At 52.5% G+C, this 22,920-nt stretch overlaps 2 protein-coding genes across 5 annotated transcripts in view; both read left to right on the forward strand.

Annotated features, from left to right (window-relative positions):
• The window catches only part of Per2 (period circadian regulator 2), a 40,647-nt gene extending 35,280 nt beyond the window's left edge, over window positions 1–5,367 (forward strand). For all 3 annotated transcript variants that reach the window (XM_058583299.1, XM_046456925.2, XM_058583300.1), the window contains exons 20-22: window positions 356–548; window positions 1,406–1,556; window positions 3,207–5,367. In XM_058583299.1, the coding sequence (XP_058439282.1) occupies window positions 356–548; window positions 1,406–1,556; window positions 3,207–3,356 (494 nt within the window). In that variant the 3' untranslated portion in view covers window positions 3,357–5,367. The remainder of the gene's footprint in view (window positions 1–355; window positions 549–1,405; window positions 1,557–3,206) is intronic.
• Window positions 5,368–9,870: 4,503 nt separating this feature from the next.
• Window positions 9,871–11,624, forward strand: Hes6 (hes family bHLH transcription factor 6). Of its 2 annotated transcripts, none has more exons than XM_046456944.1 (4): window positions 9,871–10,051; window positions 10,129–10,215; window positions 10,309–10,390; window positions 10,631–11,624. In XM_046456944.1, exons 1-4 carry the CDS (start codon window positions 9,971–9,973, stop codon window positions 11,053–11,055), a joined length of 675 nt encoding a protein of 224 aa, XP_046312900.1. In that variant the 5' UTR covers window positions 9,871–9,970; the 3' UTR covers window positions 11,056–11,624. The 2 variants fall into 2 exon arrangements, with proteins under 2 accessions (XP_046312900.1, XP_046312901.1); XM_046456945.2 differs by having other exon boundaries at window positions 10,309–10,350; window positions 10,631–10,872.
• Window positions 11,625–22,920: the final 11,296 nt, after the last annotated feature.

Below are 22,920 nucleotides of genomic sequence, written 5' to 3' on the forward strand. Positions count from 1 at the left end.
TGTCCCCAGGACTGGAGCCCCTTCTCCCCTGAGTGAGCGTTCCTTGGCCCTTGGCTTGTAGAGAGGTGCACCGTCACCTCTGCCCACGTGCGCTGGCTGAGGGCACTGTGGGCCAGCTCCTCCCCCACAGGACACTGCCTGTCTCTGGATGTCCATGGTTAACAGAGCCTCCCCAGGCAAGCGGCCCTCCACGGGGCTAGCAGGGCCCTCATTCCATCGTCCAGGTCAGTCACCACCTGGACAGCCGCGCGCCCCACCAGCACAGCCCCCCGCCCAGCTCCGCCAGCCCGGCTCTCCAGCACTGACATGGCCCATGCTTCAAGGTTTCGACTCCCCATATCATGTTTTTTTAAAGGCAGTAGTGACACCAGTCGTACCAGCAAATATTTTGGAAGCATTGACTCTTCAGAGAATCGTCACAAAGCAGAAATGGACAGGAGCAAGGGGCAGAGTGAGCACTTCATCAAGTACATCCTGCAGGACCCCATCTGGCTGTTGATGGCGGACGCGGACGACAGCACCATGATGACCTACCAGCTGCCTTCCCGGTAAACACTCAGAGCCTCCTGTGCTTGCAGGGCTGGCCCGCTACTCACAGAAACAGCAGGCCATGCCTACAGGGGACCGGCTGACACCCGTCAGCAGGCCCTGTCCTGGACCCCGCGAGGGTAGCAGAGAGAAGCAGGGCTCCCCTCCAGGTACCCGCTGGGGAAGGGTAGCCTCCCCTGGTGCCATGCTCAACTTTTATGACACATTTGTGCCCTGTTACCCAGGCAGCCTGTGGGCTAGATGTGTGTCTTGTCTGAGAGTTGAAACCAAGGGTCAAGGTAGGCCGTCTGCTGCTCTGTGGTGACCTGGGTCTGTGCTTAGGCACCGAGTCCACGTCAGGCTGCTCTTGGACCTGGATGTGCTCCCTGTCCTTGGAGAGCACCGCTGAGTAGGGGAGGCTGGGGTAAGGGACGGTGGGAGGGAAAGGTCAGTTCCATGGTGAGGAGAGCTGACCTCTGGTGGGCCAGGCGTCAGTTCCATCTCTGAGAGCTGCAGTCCAGGGCAGCACTGGCCAGGTGCAGGGGAAGGTCATGCGGCCTGTGGCCCAGGTGTAGGACTCTCCCAGGTGGCCACGCCCCTGCAGCGCCCAGCCCAGAGGACCAGGCTGCCCCTGCACGTACTGGCTCCCTCTCAGTCTGACCCAGATCACCATTTTAATAGAACGACCACAGATCATCTGCTAACGAGATTGTTACTATAAATGAAGGGATCTATCTTAAATAAAAGGAAATGTGCACTAAACAAAATGATCTAAAACTGTCACGAACATTGGAAGAGTAGGTAGAAATGAGCATGTTCTTTGAAACAAACCCGACCGGTCCATTCTGAAGCGTTCTTATTTCCAATCCTCCTGAAGGGATCTGGACTCAGTCCTGAAGGAAGACAGAGAGAAGCTGAAGCTGCTGCAGAGGTCCCAGCCATGGTTCACCGAGGGCCAGAGGCAGGAGCTGCGTGAGGTCCACCCATGGGTCCAGACAGGGGGCCTGCCCGCAGCCATCAGTGTGGCGGTAAGCTCACAAACCCACTCTTCATCAGGTCCCAGAAGTTCACCAAAGGACACTCACTGTGCTATCTCTGCAACTTTTCTGTAAATTAAAAAAATCTGAAAATAAGTTTATTTTTTGAAAAACGAAAAGCTTCTCCAACTCTGCTGAGCCTGCCTGGAGGGGCTCCCTGCCGCTGCCTCTTCAGCATGGTCTCCTGGGGTCTGGTGGCGGCTCTCAGCCTTGGGCTGACCTGGGAGTGCTTCCCCTTCAGTTCTGTCTGTATTTAACAAGCAAAGCGCCTCTCCTGCACCCTCTCCTGCACCCTCAATTCCACCCCCGCGCATCCTGGTCCCAGGGTTTCAAAGCCACGCGTGCACTCCAGTCCCTCTCCCCAGCCTCACCCCTGCCACACTGGCCTCTGGCCTTGGCACTGCCTCCCCTGGCCTCCCTTCTGTGTGAGGCTCCTTCTTCTAGGTTGGCCTCCCTGCACCAGCGGGGGACAGTGGGTCCCTAGGCAGTCTAGTCTTCTGGACGTGTCCAAAATCAAGCTCCTGATCACCCTCAGAAAGAGCCGTTCTGCCCTCTCCCCCCATCTCACTCCTCGGGCACATGCTGGGCTCCAGTCACTCCCGCCAGCCACCAGAAGATCCTGCCACTGGCTTTGCAGTGGATAGAAGCCAGATGCTCCTCACCCCTCCACTGTCCCCCCCACACACAGTGGCACTGCACCTGCATGTTGAGGTGGCTTCCCAATTGTGGTCAGTGCACCTCCTTGTTCCCCAGAGTCAGGTCACCAGCTCAGAGCTCAAGTCCCTCCCATCTCTGCCCGTCTTGGTCACGTGGCCATCCAGACCTGCCACCATCTCGTCTCCTCTCCAGTTTCCCTCCCCTCCAGCTGCTCTGGCCTCTTGGCTGTTCCCAGGGTCCCCCGACAGGTACTGCCGCAGGATCCTCGCCCCCTCCCTCTGCCAGGAACCCTCTCCTCGGGTGGCCCGCCTGGCGCTGGCTCTGGCTGCCTTTGAGCCTCGTATCCCTTGTTGCGTAGCACATGACCCCAGGACCCCGAGGCCTCCTGGGGCTGGTGCAGCCCCTTGGGCAGCCTCCTGGGGTCAGGAACTGAGAGCAGCTTCGCTGGGCGGTTCTGGCCCAGGGTCTCATGAGGGTGAAGGAAGGTTCCTCTGAGGCTCCTGTCACTTGACCCCTGCCTTGAAGGCCACAGGCGAGCTGGTGCTAGCTGTCGGCAGGGGCCTCGCTCCTCACAGGGGAGCCAGGGTGATGTGAGGGCATGACGTCAGCTGTCCTCCCAGGAGAACCGGGGAAGTGCGCACTTCCTGAAGAGCCCCACGCTCTTCCTGAGTGCAGCCGGGCTTGAGGGGGGTGAGGCACCACCTCTGGAGAGAAAGGTGGGAGGAACGTGAAGCCCCTGCAGCCCTTTCCTGTGGCTCTCGTGGACGCCTGTCCAGCGCCGCAGCATGCCGCACCGTCCCCACGCCCGCCCACTGCGGCCTGGCACTTTCACCCTTAGCATGCTGTGGCCCACCCTCCAGACCAGAGTCCAGCTCCAGGCGCAGGCAGACACCCACACCTGGTCACCTGCATCCCACTCAGTTGGAGCCTCTGCAGCCAAGGCCCAGCCCCAAGCTTCTTACCTGTCACCTTTCTTCCTTTAAGGAATGTGTTTACTGTGAAAGTGAAGAGAAGGGCAGCATCTGTGTGCCATGTGAGGGGGACATTCCTTCCCTGGGACTCAGCGATGTGTCCGACACCAAAGAAGAGGAAAGTGGGCAAGTCCCAAGGCCCAGGGAGGAGGGGCAGACGTAACCCCGGCCAGCGGCAGGGACTTGCGTAGACGGTGCCTGGAAGAGACAAAGGTCTTCACGTTTGCTTCTAACGAAATGGACATAGATGCTTACATTGCTTTTTGTCTGAAGCGGTGATTTAAAACTAGAGAGTAGGAAGGGCTTAGGAAGAAATATGTTTTCATATTTAAAATATAAACATGGAGTTTGAGGGTGGAGCAGAGATTTTGGTTGTTGCTGGACTTGAAGAAGATGGAGACCCATCCGTGGACATTTCAGGGAAGTTGCCGCAGTGCCCTTGGAAGTTCTTCAACCACAGTGAGACCTCTGGTCCAGTGCACCAGCATCCACTGGCCCCTGTGGGTTGACCCAAGACATCATGGCAGGCTGTGACAAATGGCCAGGAAGCCATGAGTGGCTCTGAGCTGAGGACTCCCGTGTTCTGGAGCTTTCCCAGGGTGTCTTTAGATTGGATCAACTTCTGTCCTCAGGGGATTGTCCCCAGTGGTCATTAGTCCAGCCAGGTGTTGGTTCATATACTGCAGAGGTAACAGCCTCTCCTCGTGTTCTTCAAAGGCTTCACATGAGGTGGTGTGCACCTAACTCGCCGCTTGGCTTCCAGGACCGCGGTGGTGGATGTTTTGGTCTGACGTGCTCCTGTTTGTAGAGAACAAAGTTGAAATGCTCGCTTCAGCTTTGGATAGAGCCCAGTGGTTTATGTGACCGGCTTCATCAGACTGATGCCTGCCCAGATCCTGGGAGCATTTCCACATCGTCCTCACACCCCTTCAGACCAGATGGTCAATAGCAGAGAGAAATACGTGACCAGTCATGTCGTCATATCTTCATGGTGACCTCCCTCTGCAAACCAAGCCTTGACCACTTTGCAGGGGACCCAGTCATGTCTGGGCTTTGGTTGGAGCCTCTCAGACATCAGCTCTGACCCAGCAAAGCCAGTGCCAGCTCCTGGCAGAGAACAGCCTTGGCGACTGGGAGCTGGCGGCCCACCGCTGCTGACTCCATCGCGTGTTCCAGGACGGTGGGCTCCCCTCCCCCTACACCCTGGGGCTGCCTGGCCCTATTTCATGTGCCTGTCCTCTCTTGGTACAGCTTCAGGTCTCTGCTGTGACATCTGCCAGCACTGCCAGCACTTCCAGATTATCTGAACTCTTGGGGAAGAAGACCAATCTGTCTGTCCGACTTTATAACACCTCACGTGGCACCAGATATCCCAAAGGCTGTTGGGAAAGTGTAATGTTCGTCCCTGTTGTGAATAAGACGTTGCAGCTGGTGAATCTGTTCCCTTAAAATTGGAATGAGACCGTGATGCTTGATAGGAAGCAGGTTTCCCTGTTCTTTGGAAAAGAAACAGCTACAAGAAAGGTGGCATCTCCTCATAAAACCATTTTATGCCTGAATGTTAATACTATTTTTTATCAATACAAGAACACTTTTTTTTTTTTTAATTTACAAAGCAACAGCACCTGCAGTTGCCCAAGCTATGGTGGTAGTCTGTGTGTTCACGAGCATGGTGGGCGGCTGGCTGCCTCCGCCTCAGATCCTAAGGGACAGATGGTAGACTAAGGTTACACTTAGGGTTCCAAACACAAAACTGCCAAAATGCTCTCTCTCCTGCTGTGAATGTTTTCCATCAGCATTATTGTATTTACTACTTGCTCACTGGTTGTTAACTGCTCAGAAGTTGACTTCATAGGGTGATTTTGTGAATTTGTTTACATGATGCCAAGCATCGAGTCCTGTCTCTCTAGTGTGTGTGCTTACACGGGTGTCAGAAAACCTTTTCTCTGTTTTAAACTGAGCCTTCTTTTTAATATATTCATGAGAAGATGTGTAAATAAGCTGTCAGAGTTTACGTGATGATTTGTTGAGCCTTGCCGGACAAGTGGTTTGTTCATGCACAAACCAAACTCTCCTCACCCAGTGCAATATATCTGTGTGACTGCTTGTGTCTTTTTATCATGTTTTTGCCTTTTAGAAAATTGGTAAATAAAGCAAATATATTTTTATTTTAAGTTGCATGTTTGTTTTGTTTTGTGGTAAAAGATGATCAAGAGGTGTTTGGGTATTTTTGTTTGTTTTTTTTATGCAACACTCCAGCAATTCTGAATCAGGGAATCTTGGACCCCAGGGGTCACGTTGTTGCTTCCCTCCTGTGGCCCCCTTGCTGGTCCCTTTCCAGTCTGCTCTGCCTCTCTCCAGCACTCTCACCTCCCTTACCCCTTCACAACAGGCCATGGAGTGAACTCCTGATGCACGTGGACTCACGCAGTGCCGTCCTCCCTCCTGCAGCCTTTTCACTTGCCCGACCGGTCCAGGGCTGTGCTGCATGGCTCAGCGCCAGAGCCCCTCTCCACTCTGCTAGACCCCAGGCCCCGCCCCCGTCAGCCCCCACCCCCGTCTTCAGTTCCAGCTGGACTGATTGCTCCGCCATGGAGCTGAAGGCCAGGAAGTCAGGATGCTGTCCCCTTGGGAACAAGACAGGCAGGGCACTCCTGACACACCTCCTGCCTCCCCACCTGCTGGGGGAAGTCTTGTGGAACCTGTCCGCGGAGGGGAGGTGTGAGGAGGCCTGTTCCCCTCTTCCTCCCACTTCTTAAACAGAGGGTAAATGGATCCTGGGCCCAATGCTCAGCCTTCCCGGATCTCCCTGGGCAGGAGGTGGGCTGAACTCTGGCTCCTGGCCTGGCTGTCTGACTACCAGTGCTGATGAAGGGACCTAAGGCAGAGTCCTAGTAACACCAAAGTGGCTGCAGACCTCTGAACTGCCCGATAGCTGCTTCACCGAATCCTGAGCACCTCTGGAAGATCTGTGACCACATTTTTCTCAACCATAAAAACCCTCTCTATTTCTAAACCAAAAGGAGACTCTCGGAGTCTCCTGGGCAGACTGCTCACAAGGGCCTGGACATCTGCAGGCTGGTCACTGCCTTTGTTCCCCTGGGAATTTATGGCCTGTCACTCCTGCTGCTAACTGGTCAGCCTGTGGCCACCATGGCGCTGCTCGGCCTCTGCTGAGCTCTGTCCCTGGCTCTAGGGGGATCAAAGGGCCCAAATGCTCAGGAAGTCTGTGCTCAGGCAAACTTTGAAGGCAGAATCTGTCCAAAGGACAAATGCCAGGAAGTGGGTTGGCTAGAGGAGGCCTGAAGAAGGAAGGAGACAAGGCTTGGTGGCCCCAAGATGAGGTAGCCAGGTTTCTGGGACAAAGTCCAAGCCACCCGACAACAGACCCACTAAAGGAAATTGAGATTGACTCTGCAGGAGGGCCTCAAGCGACTTCAGTCCAACACAGAAGGACTCTGCTAACTCCAACACTGGCCAGTCCTACCCTTTTCCTTCTCAGGGGTACTTGGTCACACAGAGGCATGTCTCAGTCCTCTTTCCTCAACTCTAGGCAGTATTCTTCAGGACTCTTCAGCACCCAGGTCCCCAGCCCTCACTTCTGTTAGTATGCTTTTAAAGTCAAAGTGAAGACATCATGACCTATAACCAAAACAGAGTTCCTGAATTTCCTCACATTGAGAATAAAAACTACATCTGGGCCTGCACAGATGCCAAGGAGCTCAAACTAATATGTCATTGGGCAGTTATGTCTACATATGTATATCACCACCTGGTATTTGGTTCTAGAAATTGTCCTTTCCTCTGTAAGACTGGCAGAGACTCAATCATCTACCTCTTCTCCCTAGCTTGATCAAACTGCTGAAAATCCCTTTTTCCTTTTTCCATTGTTGATTGATTTCTTATTTGGGCTGGCAGCTGAATCTGGCCAGTCTGGATTGGCTGTCAGTAACAACTATAAATAAGCCTTCCTTGCCTTCTCTGTAGATGGATTTTAAATCTTGAAACCCTATAAACAGCATTACATTGCTGTGACTATAAGAGAATTGTTGCTCCATAAGCCCAAATTATACTAAGAGACCATTTCTTTTCTCGGGCTGCGTTTTTCCTGGAGTTCCTTATCGCCTTTATTTTCACTTGTACCATTGGGCTTTATCATATCCTTTTCTGCCCCTCATACCTAATTCCCCAGTCAATCTCAGTGTCTTCCTAGAGGCTCCCCCAGTTCCCGGATCATGCTATCCCAGTGGGAACACTTTCATGGAGAGCATCCTAAAACATTTTTGGCCTGGTTCACTTAGATAATGGGAGAAATACAAGTTTGCAAACATGGGAGTGCAAAAATCATTACTGAGTTTATTTTTTCCTGTTTCTTAAACTAGTTGAAACTTAATTGTACTCACGTGGGAGTCTCCTTCCCTGAGAGGTGATGTCTAAGTGGTAAAGGACTTTAAGGTCACAGGCCATCTACAGGCTCCATTAGGATCCACCATTCAGCACCACCCCCCATCAGTCTCATTATTAGGAGTTGGGGGAAGACTGACTGGGTGTCTGAGCAGCCTCCCTGGAGGGTACATGGAATAGAGCCAGGCTTTGGAACTTGTGTGTGTGTGTGTGTGTGTGTGTGTGCGCGCGTGCGTGCGTGCGTGCACATGCTGGATAAATGATAGGCTAGGGGAAATCTCAGGGGCCTGCACATTCAGGAGTAACCCAGAGGCAGAGTAGGAATAGATAAGAGTGGGCCAGAGGGGCTACCAGGTGATGAGAGGTCAACGAGGTGACTTTGGGGACTTTCAAATCTTTTGACCCAAATCATATCTGTAGCCTGTGATGGTTCTTCTGTTGGGGAGCTACAGGTTTGCCGGACCTGCCTTCCGGAGAATGGAGGGTGAGGATCTTCTTGCCCAGCTGTGGTGTCCTGGGGCTCTCCTCTTCCAACAGCCTTCCAGCCAGGCTACCAACGCTGGCCCTTCCCTACTCACCGTTCATGGGGTCAAGTTCTGTGCTGGAGTGCTGGGAGGTGGAGAGGAGTCCTAGGCCAGCACTGGGCCCTTGAGCAGGGTTGCTCACAGCCTGGAGGAGCTGACAATCCCAGCAAGGGAAAGTAGTGCAGGACTAGGTTAGGTGCTGCTGCGGGGATGGGTGTTGGGCTAGACCCAGCTGGTCGGGGCAGGCATCTCCCAAGGACATGGAGAGGAAACTGAGACCTGAACAGTGAGGAGGCCCTCGCTGAAGGTGGGTTCAGAGCCTGTTCAGGAAGAAGGCTGGTTGAGTGCAGAGGCCGAGGGCCAAGAAGCCATCTGGGTGCACAGGCTCTGACAGGCTGCGAGGGGCATGAGAGGACAGGTCAGGGTCCCCAGGGCGCTGCCCAGGGGCGCGGTCCCGCGGCCCATGCACCCCACGGCGAGGCTGGGAGGCCAGATGGGCGGCGAGCTGTGGGGGTCGCGGGCGTCTGGCCAACACAAGCGTGTCAGCTGAGGCCCGCGGGACAAAGCGGGCGAGACAAAGGCGCGGCCAACACCTGTCGCTCTTGGCGCTGCCGCCGCTTTTCTCCGCTGAAGCGGCTGCAGCTGCCAACTGTCACGGGCATCAAGTTACGGCGGCCAGACGGCAGTTCTGGCGGGCCGGGCGGGAGGATGCGGGGGCCAGGAGCGAGGCGGGACTTGGGGGGACAGCACGGAAGGGATTTGGAGCAAAGGAGGAGGGGCGATGGAAGCGGTGGGGGCCAGGGAAGGGTGGGCTCATGGGGTGCGGGAGAGAACAAGGAAGGGCTGTGCGGGGTGAGGGCGAGAGGAAGAAGGAGGTGTGTGTATTGGGGGAGGTTGAAATCGAAGGGAACTGTGGGGGAAATGAGGGGAGCTCTGGGGGAAAGAGGGATGTGACCAGGGACCTACGGACATCCGGTGGGGGAGCCAGGGCAGGACTGGCAGTGTGCGGGGAGGTGGGGGCTGCGGGGCGTGGGTAGGTGACCAAGAGAAAAGAACCTAAAGGAAGATCGGTTTGGGAAGGAGCTCCCGCGGACCTCCCCATACTAGGATTCCGGTGCAAAGTGGCAAGCTTGGGTGTCCACAGAGTCCGCAGTAAACATGAGGGGATCGCAGGGCAACCCTACACTGGCTGCACAACTGATCCCCACTTCCCTGGGGCTTCGCACCCACCCCAGCCTGGACACGAAGTCCCCTCCAGATCCGGAGTCCACGGACTTGACTTTGGTTCTGCTTCTCCAGAACCCGGCCACTGGCGACTGGCTGGAGCGCTACTCTTGGGAGGCACGTTTAGGGAACCAAGGGAGGAGCTAACGCAAGGATGGATGGACGGATAGATGGATGGATGGTGGGAGGGAAGAAAGGAGGAAGGACGGCATGAATGGGTCAGCCCCCTCTAGCAGACACAGCAGACCCGGGGGTCCTATGGCAGCCGAGAGCAGGAAACAAGCTTGCTCAAGGCCGCAGCCCCCGGGTCACCGCCCCCCGGGTGCAGCCCCCGAGGAGGTCGTTGGAGGCGGGGCTGGGGGCCCCGCCCCGCCAGCTGCCGACCGGCTGGGGCGGCCGCGCCGGACAAAGCACGCCGCTTCCATTGGCCGAAGCGCGCCTCGAGGCTGCCCGCTAGAGTCCGCACTGCCAATTGGCGCATTGAGATGCAAATAAGTGGCTATAAAAGGGGCGGGGCCGCTGCGAGCCGGAAGACGCGAGGAACTGAGCGGGACCGCGGGACTCCCCCGGTGCTGCGAGGGGCGCGGGGGCTCGCCGCCCTAGCCGCGCTCCTGGCGGTGAGGGCATGGCTCCGCCCCTGGTTCCCGGCAGGGACTGTGCGGGCCGCGAGGACGAGGACTGCTGGGAGGCCCGCGGGGACCGCAAGGTGCGGGTGGGGCCCGCGGGCGGAAGGGCGAGTGGGAGGCTTGGCCGGGCTGGGGTTCAGTGACCCGCTTCCCACAGGCCCGGAAGCCTCTGGTGGAGAAGAAGCGGCGTGCGCGGATCAACGAGAGCCTGCAGGAGTTGCGGCTGTTGCTGGCTGGCGCCGAGGTGCGGCGGCCCGGCGGGCGCCCGTGGCTGCGGGGAGAGCGGGGTGGGTCCCGGAGCGCGCGGCCAGGCTCACCGCTCTTCCTGCCCGCGCAGGTGCAAGCTAAGCTGGAGAACGCCGAGGTGCTGGAGCTGACAGTGCGGCGCGTGCAGGGCGCGCTACGGGGCCGAGCGCGTGGTGAGTGGCAGCGCGGCGCGTGGACCCGGCGCGGGTGCCTTCTCCCAGGATGTCATTGCCCTGAAAAAAATACCTCTCTTCCAGCGACGTCCCTGCCCTGTCGGTAGCTAGGGCTCCCAAAAGCAGGGTTCACGCCCCCTCTCTCTCCTGGGTGAACTTGGTACCCATGGCCAGGGTGGACCTGGCCACCGGCGTCGCAGCTCATGGCGTTGGGCCCTGCTCTCTTCCTCCCACTCATAGAGCGTGAACAGCTGCAAGCGGAAGCGAGTGAGCGTTTTGCTGCTGGCTACATCCAGTGCATGCACGAGGTGCACACATTCGTGTCCACATGCCAGGCCATCGACGCCACGGTAGCAGCGGAGCTCCTGAACCACCTGCTTGAGTCCATGCCGCTGCGCGAGGGGAGCAGCTTCCGGGATCTGCTGGGGGACACCTTGGCAGGGCCACCTGGAGCCCCTTGGGGAAGTGGCTGGCCCCCCGGAGGGGTCCCTGGGTCCCCACTGCCCAGCCCTCCAGGCCCGGGGGACGACCTGTGCTCTGACCTAGAGGAGGTTCCAGAGGCTGAACTGAGTCGGGTGCCTGCTGAGGGAAGGGACTTCATGCCTCCAGCCCTAGGTAGCCTGACTGTGGCCCGATTACCCCAGAGCGTCTGGAGGCCTTGGTGACAAATGCCAGCCAGGGACCTGCAGGCACTGGCTAGGCCTGCCTGAACTCTACTCCCTCATCCTTGGGGTTCAGATGTGGAGTAAGTTTGCAAGACATCTCCTAGGTCTGCCCTTCCCCTTCCTCCAGTGGATGGCTTGCAAGGCAGCCCCTGATGACCAGCCCAGTCAGGCCCTAGTCCTGTATCTTGAGGGAGTTACTTTCCCGGAACCTACAGCTCTGGGATGGGTAGAGGGAGGGAGCTACAGGCAGGAGGAAGAATTTGGTAGGCTACCAGGGCTCTCACACATTCACCTGCGCTAGCCCTTTCTGGCAGTCTAGTGACGGGGGTAGAAGTGACAGAGTGATGCTGAGCCTCCCCAGGGCTGGACACTCAGGCCACGGCCCCCTGAACAGAAGCTTGAATTTGCCACTTCTGCCAAGATCCTAGGGAGAGGCTAGTAGTTCTGCAGTGTTGCTCTGAGCTACTCTCTGTACAACTTGTTGGTAGCACACCTGAGTTTGTGATTGTGGTTGCCATCAAGGGTTCCAGTTGAATTAATAAAGAATTTTGGAGTTAGCTACCCTTGAAGTATTACTGATGTGTCATTAATGTGTCAGAGATGTGGATACTAAAGTAAGCACATTTTTTTTTTCTCCGACACTAGTGAATGTCTTTTAAAATTTCTCACCGTTTGTTAGCAAAGTAAGTTAATGTGATGGAGGTGGAGACACCTCCACTGCCTGGCAGGTCCTGAGGCCTGGCCTCCTTTTCCTGAGGAAAGAGTTCATGGGCATGGGGTTTGTCTCCAGGGTAGCTCAGCCATAGGGAAATGGCCCTTCTTTGTATCCTTCTATTGTTTATGAGCTTCCAGGAATAAACACTAATGCTAATTGCTGGCCATCTGGCTTGAAGTGTCAAAGACCTGGCTTAGGATCCACGAGCACAATGCAGATGTCAAGCTACTTGCATTATCACTTTTTGATAAGAAGCTTTCCCCGGGTGCCATTGATTTTGGGGGACAAGGAGACCCACCTAGTTTATGGCTTGCAGTGCTGTGGCCGCAAGCACCTTGAACTTGAGGTCAAAGTGGACCAGGAAGTTAGAACCCCTAGGGATGGGCAGCTGTGATGTAGAAACCTGCCCTTTCAAGCTGGGGAAGGCCTGCAGATAGCACAGGGTCAGTCGACAGCAATCACTGCCACAGCCAAGCCCCCTCCTGCTCCAAGACCCCAAAGCAGCTTGTTCTCACTGAGGGTTGGGTAAGGTTGAGATGTAAGGATTTAGGATTGACATATGGGTCTCCTCTTGGGCCATTTGTCTTTAAGAGCATCTTTCCCAACAGCCCCTTTACCAAAGTCTCTCAGCAGGTCCTGGCCACCAGGGGTTCACCCTAGTTTCCCTATAGTTCAATCCTAGACCTCTGGCCCTGGGCTATAACCAGATGCAGCTTCATTTTAGTAACTGGGGCTGAGCTGTCGAGAGGGTTGGAGAGGGTTGGGCCCACCAGGAGGGCTGGAGGAGTGGAAATGTTACTCCTGGGGTTATTTTCATAGCCCCAGACAGTGATGCACAGGGACACAAATAGGTAACACGCCTTCCTGTTAGCCCTACCTTGTGAGGCTCCCAACAACATCCACTGGGATGAGCTCTGGTGCTGGAATTGCTTGGAACAACTCTACTCTGACATCACTCTCACCCCATCTTCCCAGAGGTCCTGGAAGGTTGGTCAATGAGGATGCAAGGTGCAAGAGGCTGACCTGGGGTAAAAGGGCCAGGACCTGCCCAAGGTCAAAAGCTGCTGACCCAGAAGTCAGGCCCTGTGCTTCTCCAGTCCAGAGTCAGCCTCTCTAATCTTTAGAAGCAACTTTTGCTTTCTCTGAAATAGGAATGACTCCCACAGCCATGACCACCAAGTTTCCTAGGGTGAGAGCCGCTTTTGCCCAGGGCACAGCCTAGAACCTGGGACTACAGGCTTTACGCTCCGCCAGACAACTATCTCCTGTGGCCTCCTCACTCCACGGCCCCTGGGTTCCCTCACAGGCCTCCTGCTAAGCAGTCGATGGCCTGGCTTCCTCCTTCTCTGAGAATTACCTCCTTGTCTCAAATCCCTGGCCCTGTGTATTAGTCATCTACGGCTGTCACAACCAATGACGATGATCTTGATTTAAAACACCACATGGTAGCTGGGTATGGTGTCTCAAAATAAAAAAAATAAAGGGCTGGGGATGTAGCTTAGTAGTAAATTACTCCTGGGTTAAATCCCCAGTATTCCCAAAACATGTTTATTATCCAGAAGTTCTTTAGGTTAGGGGTCCCCCACAGGATTTGTTGGGCTCAGATTAGGTGTTGGCAGGCTGGTGTGCATTCCTGTCTAGAAGCTGGAGGACAATCCATTTCCTCCACCCACAATTCTGGGTCCATGGCCCCCTTCTCCATCTTCAAAGTCAGCAGTGTGTTGCACCCTGTCTGACCCTCCATAGTCATGGGTCTTCTGATCCTCCTCTTCTGCCCCCTCTTTCCTTATACTTTTAAGGACTCCTGTGCCTTCCTTGGAGCCCATCTGGAGAGCCCAGGATAATCTCCCTAATATCCAGGACTTTTATCTTCAATCACATTTGCAGTTTCTTCTACCATATAAACTAACACATTCAAAAATTCTAGGGATTAGGATGTGGGCATGGCAGGGGCATTATTCTGTCCCCCATATCCACCTGTGCCTTGGAACAGGCACTCTGCTTTCCATCACTAGGCACAGGGGGCCAATTTCCCACATGGACACTGGGTCCCTCCCTTTTACCTGTTGAGTGCCTCTGCTCTCCACTGCATCATCCATTTTGTCTCCCTGCTGGATTGTTCTTTTCAACCTACAACAATTTGTAGTACTTACATCTGGAGGAAGGAGAAACAGGTTCTCCCATCTGATGTGCGCTATTGGCCTCTGCCTCCTTTCCCTGCTCAGGCATGGCCCACATTAATGACCCCCACTTCGGCACCTCATTCCTCACTCCTTTCCGATCAGGTACTGCCCACCCTCTTGCTGCAAGCCGGGTGGAGACCGCCCTGGTGTGCATGTTTCCCAGTCCAGCCTCTCCCCAGGTCCTTCCTCCCTCCATCGGCAAATTTCTTCCAACCTCCAGAACATCACACTTCCCACAATCTTCCACCTCACTGGCCATGATGGTCTCCTTGTGGACGCTCCTCTCTGCTGATCTCTGAATGTGGGCATGTCAGGCCCAGGGCTCTGATCTCCGTCCCACCTCGAGGTCATCCCCCATACCAGTCTACCTGGCCTGTGCCCTCTCCAGCTCGCTGGCTCCCGGATGCTCCTGTCCACTCAAAGTTTCTCCGCCCTGATGTCTGATAGCATCACAAACTTGCCACCACCCCTCCGCAGGCATCCTAGGCACTTCTCGGCACCCCACTGAGGAGGCAAAAAATGCCGAGTTTCCCTCGATTTCTTTCCTATCGTCCCACTGCCAATCGACCCAGCCCGTGAGCATGACTTCTCAATCCTGTCTGCACCTGGCCTTCCTCGCCCCTCTCCAGCCGGCGCCACAGCAGGCCACTGACTACTCCGCCTAGTCCCCCAGGCTGCTCGCCGCGGCCTTCAAGGCTCCCCCTGCGCTCGACTCTGCACTCAGACCTTCAGGGTCGCCTGGGCGCTGGGGGAACCCGGAGCTCACGAGCCCGGGGCCCGAGCTCCGCAGGCCACCGGGATCGCGGACCTGGCGGCAGCTAGCGCTCGGAGGGGTCCAGAAGGAGCCGCTCCGAGGCGACGAGGAGCCCAGGCCTGGACCCCCGCTCCCGCCGAGGCCAGCCGCGGAGGCTCCTGGGAGGTGCCATTCCCGGGCACTTGCGTGGCCCGCGCGCGCCCCGCGTGCCAACCCTGCGGGCGAAGCCAACGTCCCCAGCTCACCGGTAGCGCCAGGGTACTGCAGGCAGGTTGCTGCGGCCGCCGCTCTCCCTGGGATCCCGAGGGACGCGTGCGGCGACGCGAGCTCCCCCGACCGGACCGGCTGCCCCCGACCTCGGCCCAGGTGAGCCAGCCGCAGCGCCGGGCGGTGGGCCCTTCCAGCCCGCGGGGAGGCCTGGCCTTCACTGAAGACGCAGGCTCTGGCTGCCCCCGTCTGCCCGCTTCCGGTGCCACCCTCCTCCCCGGGGGCACCCTGCAGGCAGAGTCCATTGTGATTGTCCATTCTCCCTCCTTAGGCGAGCGAGTGACCCCATATCCCACACCTGTCCCTTTACACCTGCATCTTAGCTCAGGTTCTCCCCCTCACCTGGAGAAGGGTCCTCAAAACACTCCCTGCTTCAGACGTGAGCTCCTGGCTGGGTCCCTTCCAAAGGCCAACCCTGTGGGTCCACCAGGCACCCAAGGCCCGTTCTCCGCGGGTGGTCTCAGGACTTCTTCGCTTTGCTTCTGGGCCCCCTTCCCTTCCCACCATCTACGCCCTCTGCTTCTGTGGATTTACCAACCGGCTGTTCTTTCTCCCTGTGGCCTTCAAGTCCGGTCAGAGAGCACCTTCTGTGGGAAGGCCTTTCTGGTCACCCTGTCGTTTCCAAGGTTTCTTTGGTTTCCCTGATGGCATGTTTCAAATGTTTATTCATTCCACAACTGTCTATCAGATGCCCACTGCACGTCAGGCAGTGTTCTAGTTGCTGGAGACAAAACAATGTTTCTTCTCAAGCTTATTCTGTAGTGAGAGGAGACGGGCAAGAAATACACAATACGGCAGGCTGTCTTTACCTGCGGGGAGGAATATCAGTAGGGTCAAGGGCACAGGCAAGGTGGGGTGGAAACAGGGTGCGTTTCCCATGAGATTGATGGGAGATGACTTTGCTGCCAGATTTTACTTGAGCAGAGTGTAATTATATGAGGGAATGAGCCCAGCAGCTGTCCTGGGAAAGAAAGCTCTAGGTAAAATAAACATAGGTTCAGAGGATGAGACTGGAGCTGGATCCCCATAGTCTTTAAAAAATTCTCTCTCTCTCTCTCTCTCTCTCTCTCTCTATATATATATATATATATATATATGTGTGTGTGTGTGTGTGTGTTTTATATACACATATACATATATATGGATCATATATACATATATATGGATTATAAATACACATATACATATATATGGATTTTATATATATATATATACACATATATATATGCAATAACATGTTTACTGTGTACATAGTGTGTGCCAGGGAACTGTGCATGAAGTGCCTATCTGCAGGATTTTATCTGTTTTCTAAATGCTATAATAACCCTCAATTATTACTAAAATTCTTCATATCACTGATAGGGAAACTGAGGCTCTAGTGGATTAAGTAGCCTTAAACTAGGTTTTATTAGAAAAGCAATACACAATCCCAGAAGCTGTCAGGCCTCCCAGAAGGGTATCCCTCCTCCTCCTGCACCAGGCCTCCTCCCTCTTGGTACTCTCCACCATTAACAATTTCTTCAGTGTCTTTTTGGTGTTTGCATTTGCAAGGATATTTATATAGGATCAAGGTCTTTTACCTTTTTATATAAATGAGACCATTCTTCAACATATTTCATTGATTTAACAACATAGACCAAGCTCCTTTGTACCACACATGTCTTGGGGGATGGGACACACGTCATGAGGAGACAAAGCCCCTTGATTGAGGGACTTACCTGACATTGCCTCTACCAGACACAGATCCTTCTCACCCACTTTAACTCTAGGGAGTGTCCCACTGTATGAGCATCCCCCTGGATGATACAGAAAGGGATTTTCAAATTCTGCTGAGATCAGTACTCAGTGAACATCCTGTACTTTGCAACCAAGAGGCACTTTATATATGCCACCAGAATGCGAGGCAGCTTCAACATCCTCATGAGCAGCCTGCATTCTTGCTTTGCTGATTACCATTATTAAATGTTTTTTAAAACATAGGGAAGGATTCTGAGTTTGGGGGGTACCTCCCAACATATTTTGAGATAATTACATATTTTCATATGTTTGTCCTTCAACCTATCAGTATGGGGTGTTTTGTGACTAGATTCACAATGTTGAGCCTTGCTTGTATTTTTGTTATGAACCCCTGTGCAGATGGTGGGATCAAGGTCCTACTGAATCTGTGTCTGATTTTCTGTAAGATTTTTAAAAAGCAGACTTCTTTGCAACAGTCTCAGGTTCACAGGGAAATTGAGCAGAAGGTGCAGAGACTTCCATTTGTCCTGGCCCACCCCTGACCTCCTGCAAGGACACACCCTTATCTTACCGCCCACAGTTACCTTAGGGTGCACTCTTAGTGCTGGGTCCGTGGGTCCTCCAGTACAGTATCAAAAGAAGCTGTTTCACCACCCTATCACTCTTTGTGCTTTGCCTGTCTCCCCAGCTGCTAGCAAACTCTGAACTTGTTGCCATCTCCATAGTCCTGCCTTTTCCAGAATATTTTGTGGGATCTTCACATCAGTGTTTCTAAGGGATGTTATTCCACAGTTTTATTTGTGCTGTCTTTGTCTGGCTTGATGCCAGTGTCCTGCTGCCTTTCTGAACAGCCTGGGAGCCTGGCGGTTCCTCTGTGCTGAGTTCTGTAAGTTCTGGACAAGTCCACCTAGAAGTCGTCTGGCCAGTGCTGGTGCTGGCTCCACATCCTCTCTCCTTCTTCACTATCGGTGTCAGTCTTTCCCTTTCCTTATTTCTCCATCTCTGTCTTCCTCCCTTTCCCCTTCCTCCGCCTCCTTCCTTCTCTTACCCCTTTCTGTCTCTCCATCCATCCCCACCTTTGCCTTTCCCAGCCTATCCTTCACCTCTGGACTTTCTTCTTCGTCGCAGCCTCCCTCCCAGGGAGAGCAGGCCTGCTCCCTTGGCTACCTCCTGCCCCTCTGGCAGTGGTGTGGAGGGGGTGTTAGGCTAGCACCCACAGAACCAGTGACTTCCTACCCTGTCACCCCAGCGCAGGGTTTCAGCTCTTGCTTATCAGGGCAGTACCTTGGCCACCATATTCACCACGCTGAAAGAGGCCTGCGGACTGGGTCCCAGGAATGTGTCTGCTCACCAAGTGAGTGCTTTGGGGCAGCATACTGCAGCTGGGGAAGAACCTGGTAATGGGAGTCCAGAGCTGACCTTCCTGTTCTCCTCCCCCCGCCCAGTGCCTGCAGACAGCCCCTCCTGATCCTGCCTCTGGTAGCTGAAAAGGGACCACTCAGTTCACATAACTGAGAGCCAGTGGTGGAAGGGCTCTTGAATCAGCCTGGAGACTTCCTTAAAGGACCATGGGTATGTTTGGGGATGCCAGGACAGAGCCAGCAGGGAGCAGTACCTTGCCCAGTTGAAGTGACTCGTGGGATGGAATGGAATAGCTCTGGGGCTGGCCTTCTTCTATCTAAGGATCTGGTGAGGACACCCAAACCTGGAGAATTCCACAGGAGCCAGCTGCTCTCTCCTCATCCAGAGTCCCCACAGGTCCTGAGGGCACCAGGCTCTTGCTTTTTTTCCTTTGGCTGTACCTTGGCCTCAGACACTACCACACAGATGCCCTGAGACCTGGGACTTTTAGGGCTCAGCTGTCAGTGTACTCTGTAAGAACAGAATAGGTGGGGCCTTATTAGACCCTGCACAGCCTCTGCAGCCTTGGGAGGGGGAAGGCCAGGAAAGGGGACACACCCTACTTAGGGACACTGAGAACAGATCCCTGCATCTCCTGTAACCAGGATGAGTTTCAATAGGAAACACTTGATGGAACAGAGCCTCTTTTTTTTTTTTTTTTTTTGGTACTGTGGATTGAACTTAGGGACATTTGACCACTGAGCCACATCCCCAGCCCTATTTTGTATTTTCTTTAGAGAGAGGGTCTCACTGAGTTGTTTAGAGCATCACTGTTGCTCACGATCCTCCTGCCTCAGCCTCCCAAGCCACTGGGAGGTGCACACATTTGTGTGCACCACTGCACCCAGCAGGGCCTCTCCTTTGAAAATTTAATTCCAGTTCACTCCCCAGTGCTTCAAAAACAAAATAATAGAAAATGTAAATTTAGAGAGTCCAACAGTTGCCAATCATTAGTGTATAGGGCATAAGGCTAATTCAGAAGAATGGTCAAAAGGTCAGGGAGGCTGGAAAAACAGATGAGACTGAGACCCACAGGCCCTGAGGAAGGCTTCCTGGGGAAGGTGGCATGTGAGTTCTGTAGGACAGATGGAGCTTAGAAGGCAGGAGGGGACGTGCCTTTCAAACTCCAGAGGTTACCATGCTCCCAACTTTGACTTGCGAATTTCCTGTAGGAATCTCTGATTAAGTAAAATACCTCAATACATCAGAACTGGTAGAGCAACCAGGAGGGTACAGAGGGTGTGAGTGAAGCTCAGGGTTCTCTTCCTTAGAGGGACTGGACTGTGTTTAGGAGTGGCCCTGGAGGGGAGGGGTGCTGCCCTGTGGCTCCACCTCTTTCCCTTCTCCCTCTTTCTTCCTATTGGGGGCAGAGCCTGCTCACTCTGGGTCTAGTTCCCCACCAGATTCCTGGGCAGCAGCTTCCTAGTAATTGGAACTAGAAGGCTAATCAGACTCCATCACCCCATCCAGACTCTGGCCTCCCTGAGCTGGGGCAGGGGGACAGTGAGAGGGGGCAAAAGGAATGGTGCCCGCATACCCTATAAAGGTGTGGCAGACCTGGCCAGCAGGGGTTAACCAGGCCAGGCTCCTAAAATAGAAGAGTTAATATAGAAAATAGAGAGTTAGCTCTTGCTGACAAATAACCCCACAACCTAGCAGCTTAACACAAATGTCACTCACAGGTTCTGTGGGTCAAGAATTGAGGCTAGAAGGCCCTCTGCCTCTAGGCATGGCACAGGTTCCTGAGAAGCAGAGAAGCTGTCGTGGTCTTCTCACCACAAGCTACAAGGTGGTGGGCAGGATTCAGATCCTCACAGGCAGATGGGCAGAATGCCTCCTGTCCCTCATTCTCTCTGCTTTATGGTTGTGATACCGCCAGTTACTAGTGACGAGTTCTGCTGCTCCCTCACATGTTGAAGTCTGAACATTAGAGAAGCATGCTGAGGCAAGCATATAAAGCAGGGTTTATTCAAAAAAGGGGGCAACGAAGACTTCTCCTGGGAGAGAGAAGAGGGCCATAGCTGGTATCCTGGTATTCCAAGAAGTGAGGTGTTCTGCCCTTTTTATATGTCCTAGGCTTTCTTGGTTCTTCTGCCCTCTTCCCCTTATCTTTCTCCTTCCTGAATACTTGACTAGGCCTAGGAAACTGGTGGGATGCCAAGAGGTGGGAAACAGGTGGGCTGAAGGGGCAAGGGCAGGATGGAGCAGCCCAGGACACATGAATGAACAACCTTATAGCTCCCTGTAGGGAGGGGCAATTCCTGGGACAGGTTACCTTGGCAACAGGTTGGAGCAGGGGCAGGTTCTTGATAAGGGTGGAGGAAGGGCTCTCAAGGAACTAACATTTCAATCCCCCAGGGGACAGTCTCCAACTTCCCTGATTCACTAAAAATTGGCCTCCTTATCCAACCTGACTCGATTTACCTATCTATACTGATGGCCTAATTTTGGCTTCATTTTCCCCAATTTTAGGAACTCCTTATTGCTATAAGGAAAAGGGGCAATGACCTCTCTGGCTGCTTCAGAGCTGAGAGGGGGCAGTGTGAGGTTGGGGAAGCAGCTTTGGAGTCCCCTTTTTATTAGTCAGGTCGGAAGTATGGTTTGGGGAAAACAGGTTGTAAAGTCATGGGAGGATGGATGGCTCTAAGACAGAGAAACAAAAACATGAGTACTGAATAAATACTGGAGCATCTGGGTCATGTCAATGTATACCATGAAGATGAGAGCAGTCAATAATCTCTCACCAGGAGGTGTGAGGGCTGAGAAGTTGTCCCCATAATAAGGCCAGAGTGAACAAGGCCTTTATTTGGGAATGTAAATCTTTAACATCCCCAGAGTTATCAGGAATGTAAACACAACATTTAACATGTTATAGATGTCCATAAGATGTAGTTAAGCTACTTAATGTCATCTAATCCTGTAAAACCTTTCTATTGGTATGAACTCTGTGTCTAGTAGAGAACCCTTTATTTCTGTTACTAGGGGCTAGATAATCATGTTAGCAAATATCAATTCTACCTGCATAGGAGGTTAGAAAGATCTGTAGGCCTTCACTGACTAAAAACTTCTGATTCCGCAGTTTCACTTGAAGTTATTAGGCATTCCTTCCTAAGAGTCTCTCTTTTGTAGCCTCCTGTCTCACTTATTTTGGGGGGCTAACACAAATGTATCCTAAGTTACATCAACTATTATTATTATTTCTAAATGCTCATGAATGGCTATGTTTTGTTTTAACTATTTTTACTAGGGGTTTAAGATGAAGCAGGTCAAACTGACTTTGTTTCTATCTATTGTTAGGAGTAAGTGGAGTTTCCATGGGAGTCACTCTTGGGGTAACTTGAGAGCAGCTTCCTAGTTCTGTTACTGCCACTTGCGCTACAATGGGTCCAGGTCTTGCTTGACCATGTGGTGTCCCTTGAAACCATCAGGGATATCTCCCTTCTCCAGTGACCCTCTTCTTCATAGCAAGTGCAGTGATTGGATTTCTGTTCTCCAGGGGTCTCATTAATCTCCCTGATTGGGAAGTTATGTGGCTCAGAGTTGCAAAGCTCTTTAGAGAAGTTTTCTGTTCCCTAGATTCAGACTAATTCAGAGGGCAAGAGCCAAATATTGGTTTTCTTGGCCCTTTTAATAAAACTTTAATTTTTAAGTCTTGATCTAAACATCTACAAATCAGTCTCACCAGTCTTGAATTAAGGAATATTGGGCTTTAACTTTTTTTTTTAATATTTATTTTTTAGTTGTAGTTGGACACAACATTTTTATTTTATTTATCTATTTTATGTGGTGCTGAGGATTGAACCCAGGGCCTTCCATGTGCTAGGCGAGCGCTCTACTGTTGAGCCACAATCCCAGCCCCATGGGCTTTAACTTTAATGTCTATAACCTTATAATCATTTACCCTTTTATTAATTGGGGTTTGTATTATCCTATCTGTCCTGTAGGTGATGGCTTATTATTTTAAATTAACCAGGTTGTGTGTTCTTGAAGCAATATCTCTGCAAAACATTAACAGGCAACATTTAGACAGTTTATAAGGAAAATACAAAATAAAATTCACAAGAGTAAAAACATATTTAGTTTATATAATAACTAGCTTGAATTTTTACTCAGTTATATATTATATCCCCTGTTTGAGATCCTAGTAATCTTAACAACAAAAATCAATCTTTTGAACATAACATTTAATGAACTGCAGTCTGGCCTACTTTGGAGTCATTCTGACTTGTAGAAAGGTGGCAGATAGAGCCTTATCTCAGGTAAGGTGGGGCTCTTTATAAATCTTAGGTAAACTATTCTAGTTCTGAAGCTGATCTTTGTTCTTAAATATCATTTTACAAAATTTACATGTATTGTTGCTTGAGGTCATATGAATATTAGCTAACACAATATGATATTACATTTAAAACATGAATTAAAGAAAGGTTGAGAGCTTTCAACCTCAAGTAGCAAAATGCTTTTGTGTTTTACAATATTTAAAAAATCTTTTTGTTGTAAATGGATCTTTTATTGTATTTATGTATTTATATGTGGTGCTGAGGATTGAACCCAGGGCCTCACACATACCAGGCAAGTGCTCTGCCACTGAGCCACAACCCCAGCCCCTGTGTTTTACAATATAAATCTTTACATAGATTAAGCTCTCTTTAACTTAAAAAATGCATTTAAATTGTATCCCAGTTTAAGAAGTGACATAAAACTTTATGTATCTTATTGATAACAGGTCCAATTATAAAACATTAAATGATATAAATAAATCTCTGATATGTTGTTCTTATAAGCCTAAAATTACCATACAACTTTAGTTT

This window comes from Marmota monax, unplaced genomic scaffold (assembly GCF_021218885.2).
Source record: "Marmota monax isolate L192 unplaced genomic scaffold, Marmota_monax_Labrador192_F-V1.1 WCK01_AAM20220418_F8-fsc00230, whole genome shotgun sequence".
In the NCBI taxonomy this organism is placed as follows: Eukaryota; Metazoa; Chordata; class Mammalia; order Rodentia; family Sciuridae; genus Marmota; species Marmota monax.

Coding starts and splice junctions, on each gene's coding strand:
- Hes6 (XM_046456944.1), top strand. CDS start 9,971: ATGGCTCCGCCCCTGGTTCCCGGCAGGGACTGTGCGGGCCGCGAGGAC. Junction 10,052..10,128: donor AGGCCCGCGGGGACCGCAAG/GTGCGGGTGGGG, acceptor CGCTTCCCACAG/GCCCGGAAGCCTCTGGTGGA. Junction 10,391..10,630: donor GCTACGGGGCCGAGCGCGTG/GTGAGTGGCAGC, acceptor TCCCACTCATAG/AGCGTGAACAGCTGCAAGCG.